Source organism: Lutjanus erythropterus, chromosome 10, assembly GCF_056507025.1.
Source record: "Lutjanus erythropterus isolate fLutEry1 chromosome 10, fLutEry1.hap2, whole genome shotgun sequence".
Classification (NCBI taxonomy): Eukaryota; Metazoa; Chordata; class Actinopteri; order Lutjaniformes; family Lutjanidae; genus Lutjanus; species Lutjanus erythropterus.
The window spans coordinates 20,259,362-20,282,849 of record NC_139326.1 but is presented as its reverse complement, the minus strand read 5'-3'; the positions used below and the strand labels follow the sequence as shown (position 1 = coordinate 20,282,849).

Genomic DNA, 23,488 nt, shown 5'->3' with positions numbered 1-23,488 from the left:
AAGGACATTGTCACTGATACAAGCAGCTGTTTCCTGACCCGCTAATATTTCATAAGTTTTATCTGTGTGATGCTTCCTGTTGTCCTGTGCACAGTCTTGTTCTCTGGCTGCTACTGTTGTTGCTTTGCCTGATGCTGCTGTCTGTGAACTACCTGCCCATGCTTGTGTGTTAGACTGCATGTCATTTATGTAATGCTTGATGGTGATTGTATGGAAGCAGCAGGTATGTTGACATGTTCTCGGATGTGTGCCGCTGTCATTTAACCTTTGACACCTTTTTTAGCCCCTACCCCCTGTCCTCAAGAGGCTTTTTCCAGGCCGTCATTGTAAATAGGAACAATTCCTTCATGACTTGTCTGGTTAGATAAAGGAACATTTTAAAAAGTCAACGCATAACTTAAGACGCTTTTACAGTGTAGAACTCACAATGGCAACATTTGCATCCAATGTCATCTGAGGCCTAAGAAAAGCATTGTACAAGGTTCTGTCATGTTGGGGAAAAAAATAAAGTTTTTACATTATTCAAAGTCAGTGCATAGTGCATAACAGCAAATAGTCCATGTACAGTCCACACAGCTCAAAAATAAAGACTAATAACACTAATGCTCTGTAAAATGGACAGAAGAGTGAATCCCAATAATCCACTAACTGCCTCCATTTCATTAAAATGCCCAGCTTCCAGCGACTGAGCTGTAGTCCGTTTGCACTTTACAAGAACCAGTGACAAGTACTAGTATTTACACTGGGAACAATCCAGTAAAGAGTGAAAAGCTGCAGGTTCACAGCACTTCATCCACATGTGCATGGCTCTGCCCATCGTCATCAGCCTCCCTCTGAAGCTGCTGGTACTTTCTTTTGAAAAACCCAAACTAGAAAGGAAAAAGATTCAGTTCAGACACAGTTTTAATATCACATTTTGGCAGAAGTGAGGGCTCAGGTTTACAGATACTCATCGGGCATTTCTAAGCTATATAAAGAAGTTACTGATGTTCCTCTTTACGTTAAAATTATTTTTAAGGGGGCGTAGACAGACACTCACCTTCCACAGCAGTCCGACAGCCAGAGCCAACAGCAGCAGTCCGGCGATGACGCTGCCGACTATCACTCCCACTGGAACGTCACCTTTCTCTCCAGGTTTACTGATCGTCACCACCACCTGGACAGCAGGAGGACAGGAGAGGTCACTACATGGCCTGTCTCACTAAAGTGTGTTATAATTAACGTCAGCCACGTCACACGTCACGTCAGACTATTCCCACTGAATCAAGTCAAATGTTATTACTTAGGCTGCCTTTTGCAATATTAATTAAAATCACCTTTCAGTTCTTATATTTTGGCATATGGCCTTTACATACACAAACAAAAGTTTTTTGCTCCTTTAGTTTCTTGAAGCACAAAATCAAAATATTGTAATGTTATCTTACTGGTTGCTGTTTGTTGGAGATAACGAGCAGATCAGGGTTGGAAGTCTCAACTTCAATACTGGAGGTCAGCTCAGTAGTCTGATAGGTGGCCTGTCATGACAAATTATTACAAATGAAAGCACCGAAAGCAACAGCATGAATTAACTGATTAGCAAAATCAGAAAAACAAACAACAAAGAAAAACGACCAGTATTATAACACATATTATTGAAGATGTTTACCGTAAGAAATGTGCCACTCCAGATCCTTGTTTTAACTTTCACAAGGTACTCGCTCTTAATTTCAGTGTCTTTGATGATGCATTTGATATCGTTGCACTTTGCAGTCTTGCAGTCCTATCAGTAACATAAAAATAACATGAGCAAAAAGACATCAGCAACACTGAATTTCAACAACATATCATGTTATAACATCAGACAGTTTATGTTATAACAATAAGTTGCCTCATGTTTCTTTCTGTAACAGTAACTTATCATGTTATAACATTAAACTTTTCACCTTATAACAAGATAAATTGTATATTGTTAGAACAAGAAATGTTTCTTGTTATAACACGATATTGAAAAAAACATGACACTATCTTATGAAAACCATTTAGTTATGACAACAACACAGTTAAAAGAAAAAGTTTTTTTTTAATGTGACAACAACATGTTTCCATACTTTATAATTGATGTGGCTTCATTACAGATTAAAAGCCACATGAATTTTGCATCAAATCACAAATACAGAAGAAAATGATAAAATCACTTGTATGCAAAATATTTTATTGTGTCATTACATTACCTCTGGAAAAAAAAAAATCATTAGGTACCTCCTGTGCACAGTGTGCAGATTTATATTTACGTAAAATGTTACACATCCTAAGAAACATGTAAGAAAGTTAAGATATATGAAGAGAAAAACGTGACGAGGAAGAGGTGACTGACCAGTTTGTCTATGCCTCGGAGGCTCTCGTCAGTGAAGGACACTTTGTGGCTCTTCACACCGATCTTCAGAGGATCAACCAGGCTGCTGGAATCACAGGTGACAGAGCCTCCCTACAGGTGGAGAACCCTCAGGTCATTTATTGTTAGGGGCTATGGTGCAATTTGATAACCAAGAAAAGTCCTTAGTTAACATTATGATTATCATTATGATTTTATATTTACACTATACGTTGCAAATTGAGTGTCGACCAGGACATTCATGAAGTACATGTTTATGATTATTTTCTTTAAAAAGGCACCAGCAGATTGATTAACATGAGCACTTATGTTATCATGTATTGAAAATGTGTCATACAGACTAACTTTCATCTGCTGTCCCTGGTATATTAATACATATAAAAAAACATTAAAGATGTTGGAGATGTTGCTTAATTCTGCAGATGTAGTGTCCCAGGTATGTGCTGCTTGCCCAGAAAATTGTACTTTTTACACTGAAACAGTTTTTAAATACTGTGAAAAGTTGCTGGTACTTGATAATCACTCACTTGAGTACTCGCTTTTGTGTCCACCTTGGTAACGTAGAGGAGCTGGTTTCCACCTTTTGTGGTCATTGGTAGAGCAATGGTCAGATACAGCAGGCTGACAGGGAAGTTACCTGTTGAAACCTTTAAATACAATAAGTTTTCATAAATATTTAAATAAATAGGAGAAATTAAACAATGATATTTTTAAGAGATGGATTTATTGCGAACACTTTACATTAAGATGCTTGTAATAAGTGTTAGTTAATAGGTAATAAAGCCCTTATAAGATGCTTATTACATTCTTATGTGTTAATAAGACTATACAAGTGTTAATAATAGCATGTTTTTGTTAGATTATAAGGCATTTATATGCATTTATAAAAAACTTGTTAACAATTTATAGACTGCTTAAGAATTTTAATAATTAAATTCTTACAAGATTGCTTATAAATGTCTTATAATCTAACAATAAACATGTTTATCATGCTATTATCAATACGTATATTGTCTTATTAAAACATTAATGTTAATAAGCATCTTATAAGTGCCTTGTTACCCAGTGACTAATGCTTGTTACAAGCACCATAACAGAAAGCATTTGATTGGACCTTTGCAGTGAAGTTAAACTCTGGGCCGATGTCATCTAGAGTTTTCACCGTTGTTACCACTGGAGTGGCAGAATCTGCCACGTAGAAATGGATATTTGACTCCCTGGGACAAAGAAACCATAAACATTAACACTTAAATGGATTTGCCGTTGTCGACTGTCAGTCTTATGCTGCATGACTTGAACTGGAAAGAAACTTGAATAGAAACAACAGTGTAGAGGTAACAAAAAGAAAAATCACCTTGACAAAACAATCCCTGCATCATAGCGAACAGGAATGGATATGTCCACCTTATTGTCTGCGGGTCTTTCCTCTTGACCATCACTGTAAAGAAAAAAGGCACAGAGCATTAATACATGTCTGTAATTTTAAGTAAGAGTCACAAAGTTTGAATTGAATTTCTAATTAATTCAGCGTACCTCTTGGCCTCAAATTTAACCTCAGCTCGGTTTTGCAGATGATCAAAATTGTAATCAAAATTGATCTGAAATTTAATCTGCAATGAAATAAAATCATGTTTTGTATTATTTCCTATAACTAGTCAAACAAAAACATTTGTATTTCTAAAATGAGTTCAAATAGTTAAGTAGAGAAATCGATTTATTTTTTTTTTCTTGCACTTACCTCTTGGTCTTTTTTTAATGCCAGGTATCCCACTTGACAAGTGACAGTTTGAGGTTGTGTTGAGGTGCATTTGACTCCATCTGTCTGTAAATGTATCATTCAGAATGGTTTAACAAACAAACAACAACAAAAAAGACATGACTGAAAATCTCTGAAGTGGTGCATTAACAAAAGAAATATTTCTACTTGTGATAACTTTGTTACTCTAACACTGAATGAGAAAACAACCTGTGCATCTCAGTAGAGGTACGTTTTTTTCAAGGTGCAACTCATTACTTAAGAATAAGGTCTGTTAACTGCAGTAGTTGTCTGCTATGATGGATTTACTAAGTGTGAAGAGGAGACAACTTTAGAATAGAGAACTTGTGTGATTAAGTGTCAAATTACTAGTGAACTATTTATGAGCAAGATCTCACGTTATAATGGGGAACATATTCTGTTAACCCTCTATGGTACAGTGTTGCCTCGAGCTAACATACCCATTTTTGGCCCTTTACACTCCCATGATACATCCTCAAATATGGTGCAATATTTTAAAAAAGAGGCAGGCCCCTACGTAAACAAATAGCAATGTTTTAATTTGTCATGTGACTCTCTGGAGGTCACGTTGAATCTGGTTTTTGAAGCCTTTCTCACACAGATCAGCTCCATCATCTCTCACCACAAAAATGGTCTGAAAATGTATTTTTCTGTCATTTTACAAGCTGAAAATAATTGGAAATACATTAATAGATGTGTAAAGTTTATTTTTTTTTATTTATCTATTCTACTTTATTTGATAATCAAGTAATGGAAAACTCTTAAAATGTAAATGTCACCTTGAAGCAACACTATATCATCATGGATCACACCATAACATTTTTTGTATTGTGAATTTAGGTGAAATTTTTAATATGATAATTAATGTACAACAACTTACTTACTATCAATAAGCAGTAATTGCTTAATGGCCTTGTTGTAGAATATGGTCATGAAGAAAAGGGCATTAAAAAGTGCTTTATAATGACTAATAAAGAGATAATATGCTGTATGTAATGACTTGATCACATTGATGATACAGTTGAAGCCTTTTTCACTCACAGGAGGAAAGACGGATGAGTAGTAGAGGTTGCTGGAGAACGTGGCCAACACCTGAGTGTTGTATGCGTTCTCCTTTTTGTTCCTCACAACAACTTCAAATGACAGTTCTCGGTTATTAGCGCTGACCAGATAGGGATCAGTGCTGCAACACAAGAGGTCAGATTACTGCAATGTGTATATGTCACAGATTAAAGGAGCACAATCATAGAATAAATACTGTCTAACTGACCAGAGGTAGAAATGTAGGGAAGAACTGAAGTACATGAACACTACTTTACCTACCTCTACCTTAAAATGCATAATACAGCATTTACACAGCAATGAAACACAAGGGGCACAAAAAGAGGAACACAACACATTTAAGCCTACAAAACTGAAAATCAATAGCAGCTGCATGAGATCAACAGTGTTTGAATGTGGGAAAGTATTTTAAAGTGTTGAACACTCTCTGTAAAGTCCTTGTTTATATCCTTTCATCTGAGTTAATTCACTAAGCGTGTATCACCCAAACTTTTTCTGTTCCAAAAGCTTTTTTTTCCCAAGCTCACAAGTCTGAGCCGTTTTATGGGCTATGAAGTTTCTGTATAAACTGGAAAACAATTTGTGCAGCTATTAGCAGTTAAGACAGACTCGTAAAACAGAGAAAATAGAAAATGGTGTAATGGTTGTTAGGAGTTACAAAGGCATAACATTAAATAGAAGATCAGCCACTTTGCCAAACTTTGTCTAATATTAGCTCAGTTCTATCCTCTCTCTTATATGAAGGTGTACACTACTGAATGTTGCCATTATGCAGCATCTTAACTATCTTTACTTCTCATTTGTCATGATTTCAAAGGTCCAGTTCACAGCTCCAGAGGCAAAAACACTGAAGTCACATAAAAAAAATGAGAGACGGCAGCTGTCCAGGAACTTCTGTGCTCTCTGCAGTAAAATGACTGATTCGGTCTATGGAGTTTGACTGGTTTGGAAAGAGTGATATTTGGCTTATATAATGGCAGTTTCCTCGGAAAAGGCTGTCTGAAAACAAAGCAAGCAGTAAAAATATTCTAAACATAGAATGTACATAAACTGATTATTTTAGATGGGACTTTTTTCAGCTGGTTTATGTTTTGTTGCTGATAAATGGCCAATAAATGAATCCTTGAACCCTTGACTTTGACTGTAAAAATCAGCTTCACAACCTCACCCATTTCATCAGAACTGTGTCACTGTGGTTTGATGGCATTTACGTGACAACATAGACAACTTTTTCAAAGTTCTGCCTGCCTCAAACCAGCAAAAAGAACACAGATTAAAAAAACAAATGCAGAAATGTCCCCTGTGAACCAACCTAAATGGTTATAACTGGCAGAAAATGATATCTACATGTGCTGTAAGGCCCCATCACTTATAGAAAAAAGCTGGTTGAGAAAAAATGTCTTCAGGGCCTTTCAGATGATAATTTCTTACTTCACAAATGATTCATAATGAAGGAAGATTTGCCCAAGCTTGTTCTGTCAGCACTATCTTTACCTTCAACTTCAACAGTTCTAAATGAACAACTAAATTCTTTATCCTGAGGATACCGTCAAATATCAAGAGAAGTCCTGAAACACAGCATATCTGGCCTTCTTCAAAGCTGTAAACTGAACATCTGTAACAGACAGCAAATATGACATGTCACATCTTGTATTATAAACTCGAGACAGGTCAGTGATTCTCACCTGGACGCCTTCGTGTCTGTCTTCGCACTCAGCACTAGATCACTGACACACACATCATCAGAGCCACAGTCTTTAGTGAAGGGGATCTGAAGCCAAAAAAAAAAAAAGAGCAGGAGGACGCTTTATTGCGTGACTTGCAGAAACACTCAGGTTGGAAAAGGCAGTAATCATCACACATGCACACCGTGTCATTTTAAATGACTGTGCAAACAACTCTGCAAAATAACAAGTACGTCTGAAGTCTCCTGTCACCTCATCTGTTTCCTGTAGACAACCCAGATAACACAGATTCAGAGATATCGCGTGGCGTGTCACTTACAAAGAACTCCCAGGCTCTTGGAGAAGACATGTCGAGGACGGGGTTCACATCTGCATTCTGCTGCTCGATTTCTACTTTCAGACTGAGGGAGTTTACAAAGTCTGGTGCCTCCTGTGGAAGAAACCGCACATGGACAAATAATATCACAAGTCTTATCACATTAAGGTGCTCACATAAAAAAAAAAAAATCACTGATGCTCTTTGATGACTGAGCACAACTGAATCATTTAGAGGAACAAGATGATTTTAATCCTCTACCTGAACATAGACCCGGTAGTCCATACACAGGGGGGTAGATGATATTTTTGCCTTTTCTGTGAGGAAGCGTTCATTGTTTTTAGCGAACAGTCCTCTTGATGTCACCCGAGAAGCCTGCAAGTCAGCATCCAGAGTCAAAGTGTAGGATATATCTGAAAGAAGTCAAAAAATAGGACTGTATACCACACACTCTTTGATGACTGATACAATATTTTTTTTTCTTGAAAATTATTAGGCTGGGATTTGAATATTTTAAAGAATTAGTTTTAGACATTTTGGCAAATACACTTATTTGCTTTTTTGTTGAGAGTCAGATGAGAAGATTGATACAACTGTCCCGTCTATACAATAAATATAAGGCTACAGCCAGCAGACAGTTAGTTTAGCTTACCACAACAGCTGGCCTGGCACTGTCTAAAGCCAACAAATCCAGCAAACTGAAAGTTGTCATTTTTATACTGAGCTTTGGAGGTGATGGTGGGCAAACGTTATTACCTTCTAACAGAGCCAGGCTCGCTGTTCTGTATTGATCAGTGCATCATTCAAAATCAACACCTCTTTACTGAAGTGACTGTAACTGAAATGAAAATTAAAATGACAGAGACTGATATTGACCTTCTCATGTAATTCTCAGTAAGAAAGCAAATGAGTGAACTACTATCTCAACATATTCTTGGGAACTTTAACGGGTAATCAGATTTACCAATGGGTCCAACAGGGTTCTTAGGCCTGAATGCAGCACTGAAGCAGAGGTTGGTGTTGAAACATGTGAGCTTGCGTCCATTAATGTCACAGGGTTTGCTGAAAATGTTGATCTTATTGGGGTTGAAAGAAGCTTTAGCGCTGACAGATGCCACACCTCTGGACCTGAAAACAAAGTACAATTCTAAATGATCAGTCTAAATGATTTTTGATCACTCGCAGTTTATTACAGGTTATCTTTATCGTTCCCACATATTGTGATGGTGAAACTTACCAGAGCTGCACCACTTTGCCGTATGCACCGATGGAGATGTCAGGGAGAGTGTCATCATTCAGGTCTTTGTAGCTGTCCAGGGACCTTCCAAAATACTGCAACTGAGGATCCAGTTTGGAGCCGAGGATTCTCTGAAAAAGATGATCGACAGTGATCATCACTCTTAACGCTCTCGGAGTTTAGTGAACCAAATGATTTATATTCAATATATGCAAGACAAAAAATAAATTCAAGTACAAATGTAGGGGACCAAAACAACTTCCTGTTTTTCTCTGTACCTGTGAGAACTGTTTCTTTAATGTCTTCTTCTCCCCGTTGTAAATGTAGATGACACCTTTTCCCTTGTCCTCCAGCGGGGCTCCAACTACGACATCGTTGTAACCGTCGAGGTCCAGGTCAGGAACGGCAGAGATGGCCATCCCAAAACGTGCGTTCTCAGTTGGGGACGGACCGCTGAGGAATCCCTGCTCATTCAGGATACCCTTCAGACGGTAAGACAGAGAAAGTACTATTACTAAATTCCTACAAGTACTATTGCTACGTTGCATATTAAGTTTACCACCACCATGTCCATTTGTTTGTTTGCTTGTTTGCTTTTCTGTGTTGTTATTAGATTAATGGTTCTCCCCATTACTAACATTTCTGTATTTATTCTCACTACTAATTGTTGAAATCACATTTAAATTTTACTACTAACTTGATTTGATTGAATAATTAGTTACATTACTTATCTATCTATCTATCTATCTACGTACCTACCTACCTACCTATCTATCTATCTATCTATCTATCTATCTATCTATCTATCTATCTATCTATCTATCTATCTATCTATCTATCTATCTATCTATCTATCTGTCTGTCTATCTGTCTGTCTGTCTGTCTGTCATTACCTATTTTATTTTATTTTATTAAATATTACTATTTACATTATTGTTAATTTAATTCTTTAATTGTCTTTAATATTTTATTTGTACTTTGCCAACAAATGTAAATGTCTTGCCCATAAAGACTACTGAAAGTGAATTAAAAAAAATTTAAAAATACATCTGATGATGATGTCTAGCCAGGACACCTCTGCAGCACTACAATATTTATTTTAAAGTGTTATTTTGACACACATTTCACCTTTAAACAAAGTTTCAGTGAATTTGGATTAATTGTTCAGCCCTATGTGGAGCATAGCATCATGCTAACGATTCATTTATATATTAAATCCCTGCCTTTTTACTAGAAGAGCTGATTTGAAATGGATTTTTCACACCAACCAGTGCTGACAGACATTATAAATCACAAAAGGAATGTAATCAAGCAGGATGTGTCTTTTTTTTTGTCCCTCTTTATGCCTCAGTATGTGAATAGTGATGAACAAGTATTTGTTCACCGTCACTCAGGACATCCAGACCACACAACGCTGCTGTAAAAGTGACGTTTGTACCTTTGTGACAGAGAATAGATAGACTCTGCCCTCTTCTTTCTTCAGGTCGCTCATGAACATAGGTGCACCAACCAGCAGGAGGTCTGTCACCCCGTCTTTGTCCACGTCCAGGGAGCACAGGACACTTCCAAAGTAAGACCCAATCTACAATTGACAACTGGTGATGAGTTAAATTTGTGCAGGCTACACACTACATGTGTACAGTAGATGGGGGGAAAGTATGAATACCATATCCTCCAGTATTCAGTACCTGTTTCCCTCTTTCTGAATCGATGATAGCAGATTGCTTCTGGGCGTTGACGATGTAGACAATAACTTGTCCAGAGTGATTGGAGCGAGGTGCACCAGCCACAAAATATTCTGTAGACCTGTCGCTCAGTGTGGTGACAGAGTAACCTGCAAGTGACCACAAAGAACACATTTACTCGTTAATATCTGAACTAGAGCTGGGGGATTGGATGAATATATTGGCTATTAGTTGACAGGCTGAATGTGGCTGGTTGGAAAATTTTACCATATGAGCCAAACCTAATCAGATCATTTCGTTCTTAGACAGTGGTGGAATGAAATTAAGTACATTTACTCAAGTACTGTGCTTAAGTACATTTTTAGGTATTACTCTAATGACTCTAATTTCAATAATGAGCTACTTTTACTTTTAATTGGTTACATTCCAGTGGTAAATGTTGTACTTTCTACTCTACTAAATTGTTTGAAACGCATAAATACCATTGCAAATGAAACGCTCTGCACACCTACACAGGTGTTTTCAATTACTCTGGTTCATTAGACCTCTGGTCAGGTGTAAGTTGGGCGGAGCTGTGTTGGGAATAAAGTGATTCCAGTAACTTAGTGTATCATCAGTCCTAAAAGTAAGAACGATAACGTGGTGAGTTGTCCTGCCTCAACAGGTACAACAAAATCAACAGAAGCATGAAGGAAATGACAATCAAGAGCAGTTGGTACATGTCCACGCCATCCTGAGAAGAGATCCAGTTAGGCAGAATAAGTGAACACTTGTGTGGGTGAACTGTGTGGGGCGACACAGGATATAAAACAGTATATGACCCCTTTACAAAATGTGATGCATTATGACTGATTGCATAACCAACTAGAGTAAACAGAGGTGGGAATCTTGTGGCTCTTCACGGTTCAGAGGGCTACATGCATCGAAGTTTATGATTTCTATATATGATTTTTTTTTATCACTGTCACTACTTGTTAACTTCATAGAAGCCAAAATGCTTCCATATACTAGCTTTAAACTCAGGGGTGCCAGTCACCAAAAGTAGTAGTTTATAACACAAACACAACGCGCATGTTCACGTCCCGGCCATTTTCATCTAATTGGTTCTCTTGTGAGGAACACAAGGCCTGATCTTAGAAAACTGTTGCACACGATCAGAATGTCAAGAATTGGGTTTTAAATTTCAGATTACATAATCTTCAAAGAGAGAATCACGATGCATACAAGAATTTATTTTTCCCCCCACCATTAATAATAAATAGTTTGAATTTGCTCTTCCTCTACAAATTTCAAGTGCTGTTTATTCTTAAATACATTAATACTAACACATTAATATTATATAAAACATAATGCTGTATAATTTACTGTTGATACTTTATGTATTTTCTGACTTTTACCTACTTTTATTAATTAATTAACCACTGTACTCAGACCTGAAATTGTAACACTGTCACTGTGTCACTGCAGTAACAGACCTTTTTCACGGCAGCCATAATTATAACACTAATCTGTGTCAGTGGTAACACCTGTGTTTACTCTACTATTGTGTGTCAAAATGGCTGCTGTGAAAAAGGTCTACAGATGTGAAAAAGAAAAGGCCATTGCATAAGGCCTGTGGAATACATTATATTGCATACACATTATATTTCTCAAAATATTTGAAATAGAATTATCGTGAAGTGCAATTAAGCTGAAATTGCCAAACAATTGCAAACAAACCATTTACTGCGTGTATTTCAGGTTAATTTAGGTAATCCTGACAATCATCACAAGAAGCAATCATGATTATCCACTCATGTATACTGGCTTTAACCCGGTAGCATCTACTGCTGTTACAGTATAGATGATGCATCTTTTTCAGCTTTTCTATGATGGTTAACTTCTGAGAATAGTTACAAGAGGAAGAGGATAGTAAGCAGACAGATGCAATGGAGTGGTTAGCCAGAACAGAAGTTGACATTTTAAAAAAACAGTTTCCACTGAAAAAATGCCACAGACACCTAGAGAGGTTTGTACAGATGGGAAATTTGTTATGAAACATAATCTGTCAGCCACTTTTGCTCAATTTGCATGAACATCCACAATGGCTGTCAAAGCAGGGCTGCTGCAGTGTTTACACTTGTATTACCAGTTCAGAGGACAGCCTTCCCGCACCCTCATTCCTGAAGTAACAGAATCCAAACTTATAGTAGAGTTGGTCAAATAAATGCAGAGGACAGCTATGCATGCCTACCCAGTAATGAGCTGTGGTTTCTGTCTTGAAGCGTTCCTTCAAAGGCTGAGAAAGGAAGAATGTCTACATTGGACCCTTTTTGGTGGACGACGGTGCCGCTCCAAGCGTAGGCTCCCACTGCTCCCAGCATCATCACATCCTTAAACAGCACAGGCCAAATACCAGTCAATATATACCATAGAAATATATATTATATTTTTGATCTGGATCACAGACGTAAACTACAGATGACACATAGAGTGAGAACCACAGGCTTGGTTAAAACTGTGGTCAAGCTGTTCAAAATGCAGCTTCCTGTTTTGTTTCAGTGAGAACGCGGCGCTGGTACAGCAGAAAGGCTGGGGGTTCTGTGACCAACTTTACTGTCACTTCAAATTATGGCCAAATAATGGTATTTTGATAGTTGTTATAAAAAAATGGTTACATAACAGTATTTAGTTATTTCAACATATTTTCATAGCTTTGGTTCCAGAACTGGTGACCAGCAGTTATTTTTCATTAGTTTACATTTTTATTTCATTTTTAGCTTCTGTTTTCAATTCAGTTTAGTTTCAGTTAGTTTCCAGAGTGTGTGCTTGTTTCAGTTCAATCTCAATAAACATACGCACCTTTGATCAAACTGACAGGGACTATCACTACAGATATTTCCTGTATATTCTCTATTTTATTTTAGTTGTCATTTTTAACACAATACTGTTTCAGTTTTTGTTTTTTCCAAAGAGTAGATTTTATTTTTATTTCAGTTAAAGCTACTACAAGGTTTTAACTGGTTATGAAACAGTCTCAATTTAATATTAATGCCTCTATATGACCTAGATGACCTGAAACGAACATGTGCTTATATTTTTCAAGCCAAAGTCACAATCAATTTGATGCAACACAAGCAAGGATCTAGTCAGGAGAGAACATTACAACTAAGTGCCATATAGCAAACTCTGAGTTTGATAAGATATAGCTGCCTACACGTAGTGCAAGTTGGTTAAAGTTCCTGATATTGTACAGGAAGATCAGACCCTACAGTGTTATGTTACCAGTTAAAAATTGTATATTTTGTGGTTATTCCTGCAGAAACACCACCACTTTTGTCCACATGGGCTTCCAAAATCAACAAAAAATTAAAGTTCCTTGTAGAATTTTTTTCAGTTTAGTTTTAGTTAACTATAATAATCTTTGTGGTAAAGTAAATGTAGGTGCTGGCTCGGGTGCTTGTTTTTATCCATCAAAACTCTGCTAAGGTCAGATACATGCAGACACATGTTTCCTTGCGTGCACTGACACTGAGGACAAGTTTATTGCTGCTGTCATAACTCTCCAGATTTGTGTAATCCTGTGCATCTGATAAGCCTTCAAACCAGACTTTCTTTACCATCAGATATGTCACACAGCCAAGCACAAACCCTTACATTTTTTGCAAGTTAGTGTGGAAAACAGCAAAACATGTGAACATGCTTTGTCGCAATTCATAGGAAGGTTTCAGGCATACGGGGCAGCGATCTGTACCTGCTGGCTGGAGTAGTGAGCGCTGAATCCTACTTGGGACATCTCCATCTTGAAGTTATCGGCCCCTTTTCCAGTGCCTTGTGGGAACAGAGTATCGCATAACAATCAAAAACAGGGGAGCAGATCAAGAATCAGTGCAAAATATGTAAAATAAAGCCCACACATTTTGTTTTGATCTCTCCTGGGATCTCTTCAGCTCTGACAGACATGGTGCAACATGCCTGGATGAGCTTCTTTTGGAAAGTTCTAATGAACATGCGGTATCATGTAAAGAAGTAAAAAGAAACAACACTCACCTTCTATGTTGAAGATGCGGTTCCCTAACGTTCCAGCGATGGTGGAGAGAGCCGCCTCTTCAGACACATTGAAGAAGTACTTCTCTGTGGGTAAACTAGCGATGGATTTGATTTCTTTTATCAGGTTTTCTGTGTCAATGTTGTTTCTGATGTAATAACCCAGGACCTAGAAAAAAGAAGATACAGTGCAAATCCAGCAACCAGAAAAAAAGGCACATCAAAACATGAAATGAATTACACAAACGTGGAAAATGTAGGTTTTGGCTTATTTTAATAAAGCTATCCAATGTTATGCAATCAGCAGGCCCATTCACATCCACAATGCCTTAATAAACATTATGACGTTTGAGCTGAGGCTTCTTGGGCGGGGCCAAAACAATTCAATAAACAGGTTAGCAAACAATAGCTAGCAAGTTTTGTTGCCTTGTTTCTTAAAAATGGCTGAAGAAAATACGAGCTCTTCCGAATGAACAGTTTCTCTCCCAGACAGCGAGTGTTCATGAAAAAGTTCACGTTCACCAGTCGGAGTAGACTGACCGACCCTTGCATACTCACTCAATGGATCTTAGTTTGGTAAAACAGAGAAATTTGAATTCACAAGCTGTACAGCCTTTTTCTCTTTAATAATGAAATAGGTGAGAATATTTCCTTTCTTGACATTATTTCAGTTCATTTTGTTTATTTTGTTTCTGCATGATATCAGCTCTAAAAGGATTTACAGGTATAAACTACAAAATCGCTCTAGTTGGAAGTGACCCAAATCTATAACTACGGCTATACTTCTGGTTCTATCTCAGCATCAAATCAGGGAAATTCAGCTTAAATCTGTGACTTTGTTTATTGAGTATTAATCTAATTCCTGGTGTAGATTTCATTATGGTGCAAATTTTTAACATTAAAAAACTATTACTGTATATACGTGGTATAACATGGTGAGAGTAAATAGCAGAGTGTCACTTACAGCAATACCGAAGCGGGTGATGCCTTTTTCCTCACATTCGCGAATGACTGTGTCTCGCATAGCTTCGTCATGAGACTCCCCATCAGTGACGACCACCATCACCTTGGCAGCGTCTGGTCGAGCGCCGTTGGTTTGACTGAAACCCGACCGACTATAGAGAGTGGACACGGTGGAAATTTAAAGTTACTGTTTGTGGTTTGATCACAAAAAAAAAAAAAAAAAAAAAAAAACGTTTATTTTTTTCAACATCAAAATTCAGTCCTAATCAGATATTAATGAAACAGATAAACAGACAGACGACCAAGGAACACACAAATTACAAAAAACAAAAAAGCAGTCAAGCAATCAAACATATTGGTAAATAAATAAATGCATGCATAAATATATGCATGAAAGGCAACACCAACCTGGCATACTGGATCGCTTGGAAGGTATTGGTGGACTGACCATACATTTGTGTGATTCTAGATGCTGCAGCGGTCACCTCATCTTTGGTTTTATACTGGTTCAGTTTGAATTCAAACTTGGGGTATACTCCATACTGAATGACGCTGACCTGCCATGATCAAAAGCACAGAAAGCTGTCAGTAATGACAGTGTTATGACCACAAGACAAACAAAAGATTATCCCCCTGCTTTATCTCGGCTTAAATTCTCTGTTGTGGCTGATGAAACATGGTGTTACCTGTGTGCTTTGGGGCCCGATGTCGAGTGCAGGTATTAATTTCTGGAGGAATGCGGTCATTGGACCCCAAGGATAAATGCTGTTGGAGCCGTCCAAAACAATCACAATGTCCATAGGCCCTCCACATGCTAGAAATGTCATGACAGGTGATGTATAATAATACATTTAAGCAGCAGTGATGAATGGAATTGAACTAAACATTTTCTTTTCATTATTATGTACATTCTAACATTCAAAAATTGTGATTGGCTGATGTAAAGCAGAGCACCGATGAGTTACGTTGTGACTAGAATTACTGCATCGCCTTTGACCTTTTGGATATAAAATGTCATCACTTCACCAATTTCTCCAGCTGGACATTTGTGTGAAATTTTACATAATTACAGAGGAATTCCTGAGTTTCAAAGTTCAAGTTACAGAGACCTTGACCTTCGACCACCAAAATCTAACTGGTTCATCTTTGAGTCCAAGTAGTCATTTGTTACAAGTTTGAAGAAAATCCTTCAAAGCGTTCTTAAGATACCGCGTTCACAAGACTGGGATGGACTACCCTAAAAGATAATGCCTCTGCATCAAACATCAAACCCAGCAGCCAAATAATAACTCACACTGGAGGGAATAATTCAAACTTGGCCATGTCTAAAATCCATGATGTTACAATTTCCCATAAGCGAAATTATCCCAGACCACGTTAAAATGTAACGATGGAAAATCATAACAGACCATGTGTTGCTCTGATGGATGAACTGAAACCTGTCTTGAAATATATCTGTCTATACATAGCTAAAAATATCCACAATCGTATGAAAAGATAACAGATCTTACTCTGGACGGCAGGAGAGAAGGCAGGTTGTGGTTGAAAGAGGGGGTTCATTTTTGCACATATTCCTGGATAGAAGTCCTGAGTGCCACACTGCTGTCCCCACAGAGGACCACACATCTGTAGCAGATGACCACAGAAGCAAAGAGAAAAGACAAACGTTTGTCTTTAAAAGCTCCCTGTAAATTCTTATGTCTGAGTTCAATGGTGAATTAAATAGTTGTTAATTGTAAATTCAACTTAACTCATTTATTACCTACAACATAAGCAGTCATGCAATGGATGTTATCTTTATTTAGCTACACAGAGGCATGACTTCCTGCTGTAGTGATCAATTTACCTAAGCCAAATGACACACTTCCTTCCCCTTTAAAAATAACATTCTAATGTACATTTCAGAGGAAATCATAACTTAACCAGTCAATGATGCATGTACATCTTGTTGTTACAATATTTCTGACAGCAATTAAAGGCTGTGTTACTCATTATGCATCAGAATTATGAATATTCCATTTACACACAAACACAAAAAAGAGATTTATAAGAAAGCTACACTTTTTTTGTACTATACAAACACACATACCATCAAACCATTGACTGCAGGTATCCTGGTAAGAGTCAAACCCAGGCACATGTTGTTGTTGACATTTTTAACATTTGGAATGTTAACAGAATCTGTGGAAAAAGATGGAAAATTTGCTATAAAGTTCAGATTGTAGTCAGTCTCAAAGATTTTCCTAAATTCCTAAATCCGAGTGAGCTGCACGCATGAATACAGCAGCTCAGAGTCCACAGCCAGTGAGTGGGCATGTTAATGACAGTGTGCAGTGCACTATAGCTTTGTTTTCATACAGACTGTCCACCAATATATTAGTCTAAATGAATTTAATATTTTTGACCACACGTTTTAATGCCTTTCTTCATCATCTGTGATGTGATAACATCACAATACAGTTGGAAGAACAGCGCACCACAAAGTGTCTCTCCTGCCAGGCAGCAATGATTATTTTCATAGGATGCTGAAGGCAAGTATACTCTGGCTTTGCCATCCTGGGAAGAAATATTGCTGCCAAGTCACACTGGACTCAGCTGATCTCCACATCTACCATCCTTCTCCACTTCCATTGCAGTTTGCTTATTTTGAGACTCTGTGCAGTCACAAACAGTCATCATTATGGATGAGTCCTCGTCCTTGCTCTGCAGGCGTCACCCCTCATCTGAACCATACAGATTATGTCTAACATGAGTGTCTGACACAGACAGTCTCCTAATGGGTGCTGCATGTGTGAGAGGGCACACTCGGACGATGTCTAGACCTATAGTATTAAACCACATTTGCTTTAATCACAAGTAAAAGCTGTCGACAAATTAGCCAGGACTGAAATCTTCAAGAATGCCACGTTAAATCTGGAATTTACAGCATACAATGTGTATATTTATCGTAAGTATAAAGTATAAATAAAATACATGCTTTGCTGTAATACACTGAAATTATTTGTATTTTTGTCATTCTCAGAACAGAAAAAAGTCTAACATCTTGAGACATTCTGGACATTTTAAGGTGATGCAAGTTTTCAGCGTTTGTTTAGGCATTTTAAGTACATGGACAGTGTTTTGTAGAGAGGTCAAAGGTTGAACAATAAAACACCAAGTCTTACCTTCAAGATTAAGCTTGTCACAGCTGTTTCTGGACCCTGAGACTGGACACTTGTAAATATCCCCCTTCCTGTTTCGACTGAATCCACTCCATGGAGCACTAACCAGGAGCCTACAGAAAACAACAATATTCATCTCCTCTCCACTCTCATAAACATGACCCATAAGAATCATCCCTGAATATGACCAGATGTACGTACAGTGTCAGAATGAGACTCATCTGAATTATCTGATGCTGAAAATGGTTCAGGAATTTCTATCTATAGATGTTAACTTGTTATAACAAACAACCAACAGTCAGTCTACCATTTTAAGCACATGTCAATAAAACTTAACAGCAGTAACCTCTGGGCAAACTTCAATAGAAAAACACAACAAAACATACATAAATATCAGTCTGTGCAGTAAGTTTGTGTGGTCCTGTTCTGAGCAAGTGGCAACAAGTTATCCCTGTAATTCTTCTAACTTCTTATGAGACAGCAAACAAGCTTGTACAAGTTCACACAGAAATTCTCACACTTTAAACATTTTACCCCACATCACAACATGCATCAGATGCTGGTTGTGGTTGAAGCTGCTACTTAAGATTTAGACATTTCTCGAAGTCCAGAGCCTCACGACAGTTTCATTTTCTCACATGCACAATAAATGGGACACATTATTTTTCTTTATAAGTTAAGAGGACAGGAAACAGGATGTATTGTTTGTTACTCATGGATACTACTCTGGAATACACAGTCAGAGACCACTATCAGATATGGGACACTTCCCTCAGTTACGCAAACGGGACACTCCTCCAGACAGTGAGTGGCTCTATGGGACTGTGACTCAGAGTGCACAACATCCAGACATCGCTGAGACATTCAGTTACTCTTTAACTAAGTGGTGTAAATGAACGGGGGAATAAACAAAGGAGGCTTTAGACACGGCAGGACTGTTTGTGTCACACGCGCAGACTGCAGCTGCACCAAAGATTTTTTAGACTAAAGTTTATACAATTTAGCGGAAATCTACACAGGGTGGTGTTTTAAGATTCAACAATGTACTGCAACATTAACTTATTAGTAGAAAAACATTCAGTTCCCCTATACTTATCAATTGTTACAAGTGTAAAACATACATTTCCTGACAGTCTTGTACATGAGAGGGGCTGGATGACTTTGGAAAGAACATGACTAAGAGTCTACAGCCATGTTAGCAGCTCTGTGAGGCTGTGCCATTTACAAATACAAAGATGGGCAAACATGACAGATCCCCAAAACTGTAGCCAAAACATTCTGATCATCCCCTGGGAGCTTGCTGCAGTATAGACTTAAATCTAACCGCTCCATGTTAGTGATGGGACAAGGTCCAAACTTTGATTTTTTTTACTATGTTCAAGTGTTCATTTTTCTAATAAGTTTGGTTTTAATCAGATATTTGATCCTATAAAAGGTTTTCTTTATGTTATTATTGACAGCTGAGCCATGCTCACGATTGAGCCAGTCAGGGCAGGATTTCGGTACCATGACTCCAACCAGACATTTCAGCTTCATTTTTGCACAGTAGGAGGAAGTGGACTGACAGACCGACACTGCCATCCTTAGATTCATATCACTAAAAATAGGTGGTGGTGCAATTTCTGAGCAGAGGAGTATTTCACAACACACATCTTCTTAAACTTGCAGTGCATCAAGCAAAAACCACTGCAATTTTCATTCCCTTTAGTTACAGTGAAAACAACTGGGCACCAATGAAGTGAGATTTTTTTTTAATCATGGTGTCTGTTGGTGTCTGGTGCCAATAGTGCAGGCTAGTGGTGCTCGAGTAACAGTGTGGAGAGTTGTTTACATGCTACAGAATACAGGGACGTCACTGATAACCAGGTGTATCTCTTTACAGCACCAGGCCTTCATTTGCAAAATGGATACTTTTATGAACACAATTCTCCATGACCTGAGGAAAATGCACAGATCATTTCAGAGATCCAGAAATATTACCAACAACTTGCATGGCTTTGAGATCTCGAACCTGTAGAGCATCTTTGGGACATGCTCACAGCTGTTTGAAACATGTAATTCAGCACGGACGAAGATCGAGCCCAGTGAAGCATGTCAGGAACTTTGTTGAACCTGGAATCCAGCCTGTTCTGGTGTACAGGCTTGTACTGACTGGGTGTATCTACAAAAGTAGCCCACTGAATCGACATCTGCACTTTGTTTGCTTGCTAGAGAGTTGACTGCTCTCTGCATGATATTTTTCAAGCAGAATGAAACATGATTCTAAGCAGTGATTAGCATTACAGATTAGATCATCACACTGGGAGTAACAATGGCTGAGAAAGTTACTCTCATTCCATTGAACAAAAATCATTAAGGAGTGACTTAAATTCATACCATTTGCCTTCATGGTTTGTCGCCTGTTGTACTGTGTAGCCAAACTCTTCTGCCGCCGGTCCGCTGAAAATCTTGGCACCTGCAGTGCCGACGTTGAAGGACTGTGAGTGCCAGATTCTGTCGGCTGGTGGAAGAGAGAGATGAGGGTGAATTATGAGACGGTGTTTGGTTACAACAGCACCTCAACAACATAATATAACTCCTTTAACTGGTAATACTGACCATATTAAATAGAGGTGTCAAAAATACCGATACACTTGAGTATCACCATATTATTATGTTTTTCTGACAACTCTTACTTTTACTTCCTACATTTGAACAGGTTTGTTACTTTAGTTTTAATAAAACAATGTAAAAAGATGCCGACATAAAATATGTAATAAGACGAAAACAACATAAAAGACATAACAAAATAAAAACGGCATAAAAGACAAGAGAGACAAGGCAAAAATCGCATAACAAGATGAAAGTGATGTAACAAAACAAAAACAAGACAGAAGACGTAACAAGACGTAATGGGACAAAAACGACGTAACAGACGTAGCAAGACAAAATAGAAAGCAAGAAAGACTCGAATGTGGAGAAAAGGTGAGGTTCAGTTAGCTTTGCACAGAAACAGCCAGCAGAAATGTCCTTCAGAGAACTCCTTTTAATTTAGTTTTAATGCATCAGTACATACAATACATTGTACTGTACTTTTTCACTTTGACTTGAGTAAAGATGTTGAATCAGTGCTTCTTCTTTTACCAGTGTTCTTTTATACAAGTATCTGTATTTGTACTTGAGTACAGAATATATGTACTGCCACTTTCTTTTTTTTTAAATCAGTGCAGTGAAGATAGATAACACCGCTATCAAAGTGTGGGGGTTTAAACACAAAAAGAACCCCTGAATCTTAATGTGTGTCACAATATCACAATACAGTGTTGCTGAGAATGGATGCAGTATCATAAAACATACTATCTGATATTCAAGTGTACTGATATTTTCTTGCACCCCTACTATTGTCATTGTTCTTATAGCACAGAAATGTAAACTTTTTAGGGATGCGTTTTATGCCAGTTTTCCTAAAATTACATAAAAATAGCACTTTATTCAAATCATTGCACAATATTAAATCATAACCCCTGTATTGTGATATGTATTGTATCACTAGATTCTTGCCACATACAGCCCTACTGTTAAAGCTGATACTACCAATTATGTTACTACTACTATTTGGGATTTTTACATACATACAGTCATCCTGACTTCCCCTTTGGATTGACTAGGTGGTTTTTGTGGCTGCCTCATGGAAGATTTAAAAGACGCATCAGCATGACTCATGACAGCAAAGCGACCCACTAAAAAAAGCTTCACAACACATGAAGGTGACACAGCTGATTAAGTGCACTGCGTTAATAGAACAGTGTGTTTCTCCACTGGCACGATCCACCTTCAGACGCAGCCCTCTGAACCCCCTCAGGACATGGAATCTGCCTGACTCCGACTGAGTCTTGCTGCAGTAACAGAGCCACAAGCCCATACAGGCAGAGCTCAGCTATCAGCCTGCCTTCCCCTCAGTCCTCAGGCAGGAGGAATGTGGATGCGTCCTGCACTCAGGGGACCTTCACCAGCTCCTGCCACGCCTGTTTACCTGCAGCACAAAGTAGCACTTTGCCTCCTCTGCAAAGCCCAGAACATATTAATATCTGCTTTCAGCTCAGAAATGGAGAATGTGCATACAGTAAGGAGAGCAATTAAAAGTCTCTTGTGTGGCTGCTGCTTGAAAGCTTTCACAGGTAATAGAGAAGCCACTGAGCAACACAAATGATGTGATTTTCTTTTCTACACTATGAGCCATATGATGCACAGTAAAACATGAGGGCTGCATGTGGATCATGTATTTAATAGCATAGGAAGAAACGCTGCAGGATCGGAGTGTTAATCAAAATAAAAACACTTGCAGGCAGGTTCAGTCAGTAAAAGTGACCGCAAACTGAGCGTGCATCTCTATGCTGCTCTTCAGATGAGTTTGAAGTGCATGAAAACATTTAACAACCACATTCAAAGCTGTAACGAACGATTAATAAACACTGCCGAATCCAACCTTATGAAACCGGTATGAAAAAAAAAAAAACCCCGCTATTCGTGCCGGAAAAAGTTGGATCTTTTAACACAGTGAGAGACATGAAAAAGATGAAAAGAACAGCTTCAAAGATCAGTACTTACTGATTACCACTATAAAGAAGAAGATATTCCCCCAGAAGAAGTCCATTGTGGCCTTTATTCCATTTGTGATTAAATGAAGGCGCCGCTCAGCAGTTGTCAAAGTTGTGGCTGGCTTGCGACAGCCAGCAGTGACGCACCGGATAGACTTCCTAAATAAGGACTGGTGTTCTTTTCTTTCTTTTACCTGCCGATACAAACTTTGACCTGAGTTGTTTGAAAAGGGCGTGAAGAAAGGTCTGCAATAAAGTCTTACAAACACTTTACTAACACTTTGTCACGACGCCCATGTCTATGATGCATTTTAATTGGACACACTTACTGTATAATGCGCTACACTGTGCTCATAGAAATGTATAATTATAGTTGTAAATAAATAATCATAATACTTTATAAAAGTTAAAAAACATATTATAATGAGTTATAAGCTCAATTATCACAATACTTAATATTTGCTAGGCAGTTGCTGACGAAATTATTATTATAACACATTAATAATCACTTTATAATGCATGATAATCACCACGATATTATGCATTTTAACAGTGTATAATAAAATAGTGCATTATAATGCATGATAAAATACTTATATACCAACTGTTAGGTTATAGAATTATAATA

At 37.9% G+C, this 23,488-nt stretch overlaps 1 protein-coding gene across 1 annotated transcript; it reads right to left on the bottom strand.

Annotated features, from left to right (window-relative positions):
• Positions 1-393: 393 nt before the first annotated feature.
• itga2.2 (integrin, alpha 2 (CD49B, alpha 2 subunit of VLA-2 receptor), tandem duplicate 2) lies at positions 394-23,022 on the bottom strand. The gene is made up of 30 exons (XM_084728610.1): positions 22,871-23,022; positions 20,660-20,783; positions 18,287-18,396; positions 17,212-17,303; positions 16,634-16,748; positions 15,809-15,936; positions 15,531-15,679; positions 15,124-15,274; positions 14,163-14,328; positions 13,867-13,943; positions 12,367-12,505; positions 10,137-10,282; positions 9,887-10,030; positions 8,727-8,930; positions 8,449-8,579; positions 8,176-8,339; positions 7,473-7,624; positions 7,215-7,325; positions 6,896-6,981; positions 5,190-5,331; positions 4,110-4,193; positions 3,905-3,981; positions 3,726-3,809; positions 3,486-3,588; positions 2,899-3,018; positions 2,354-2,464; positions 1,646-1,759; positions 1,425-1,514; positions 1,040-1,156; positions 394-869 (listed from the first exon to the last, which is right to left on the bottom strand). Exons 1-30 carry the CDS (start codon positions 22,914-22,916, stop codon positions 780-782), a joined length of 3,567 nt encoding a protein of 1,188 aa, XP_084584736.1. The 5' UTR covers positions 22,917-23,022; the 3' UTR covers positions 394-779.
• Positions 23,023-23,488: the final 466 nt, after the last annotated feature.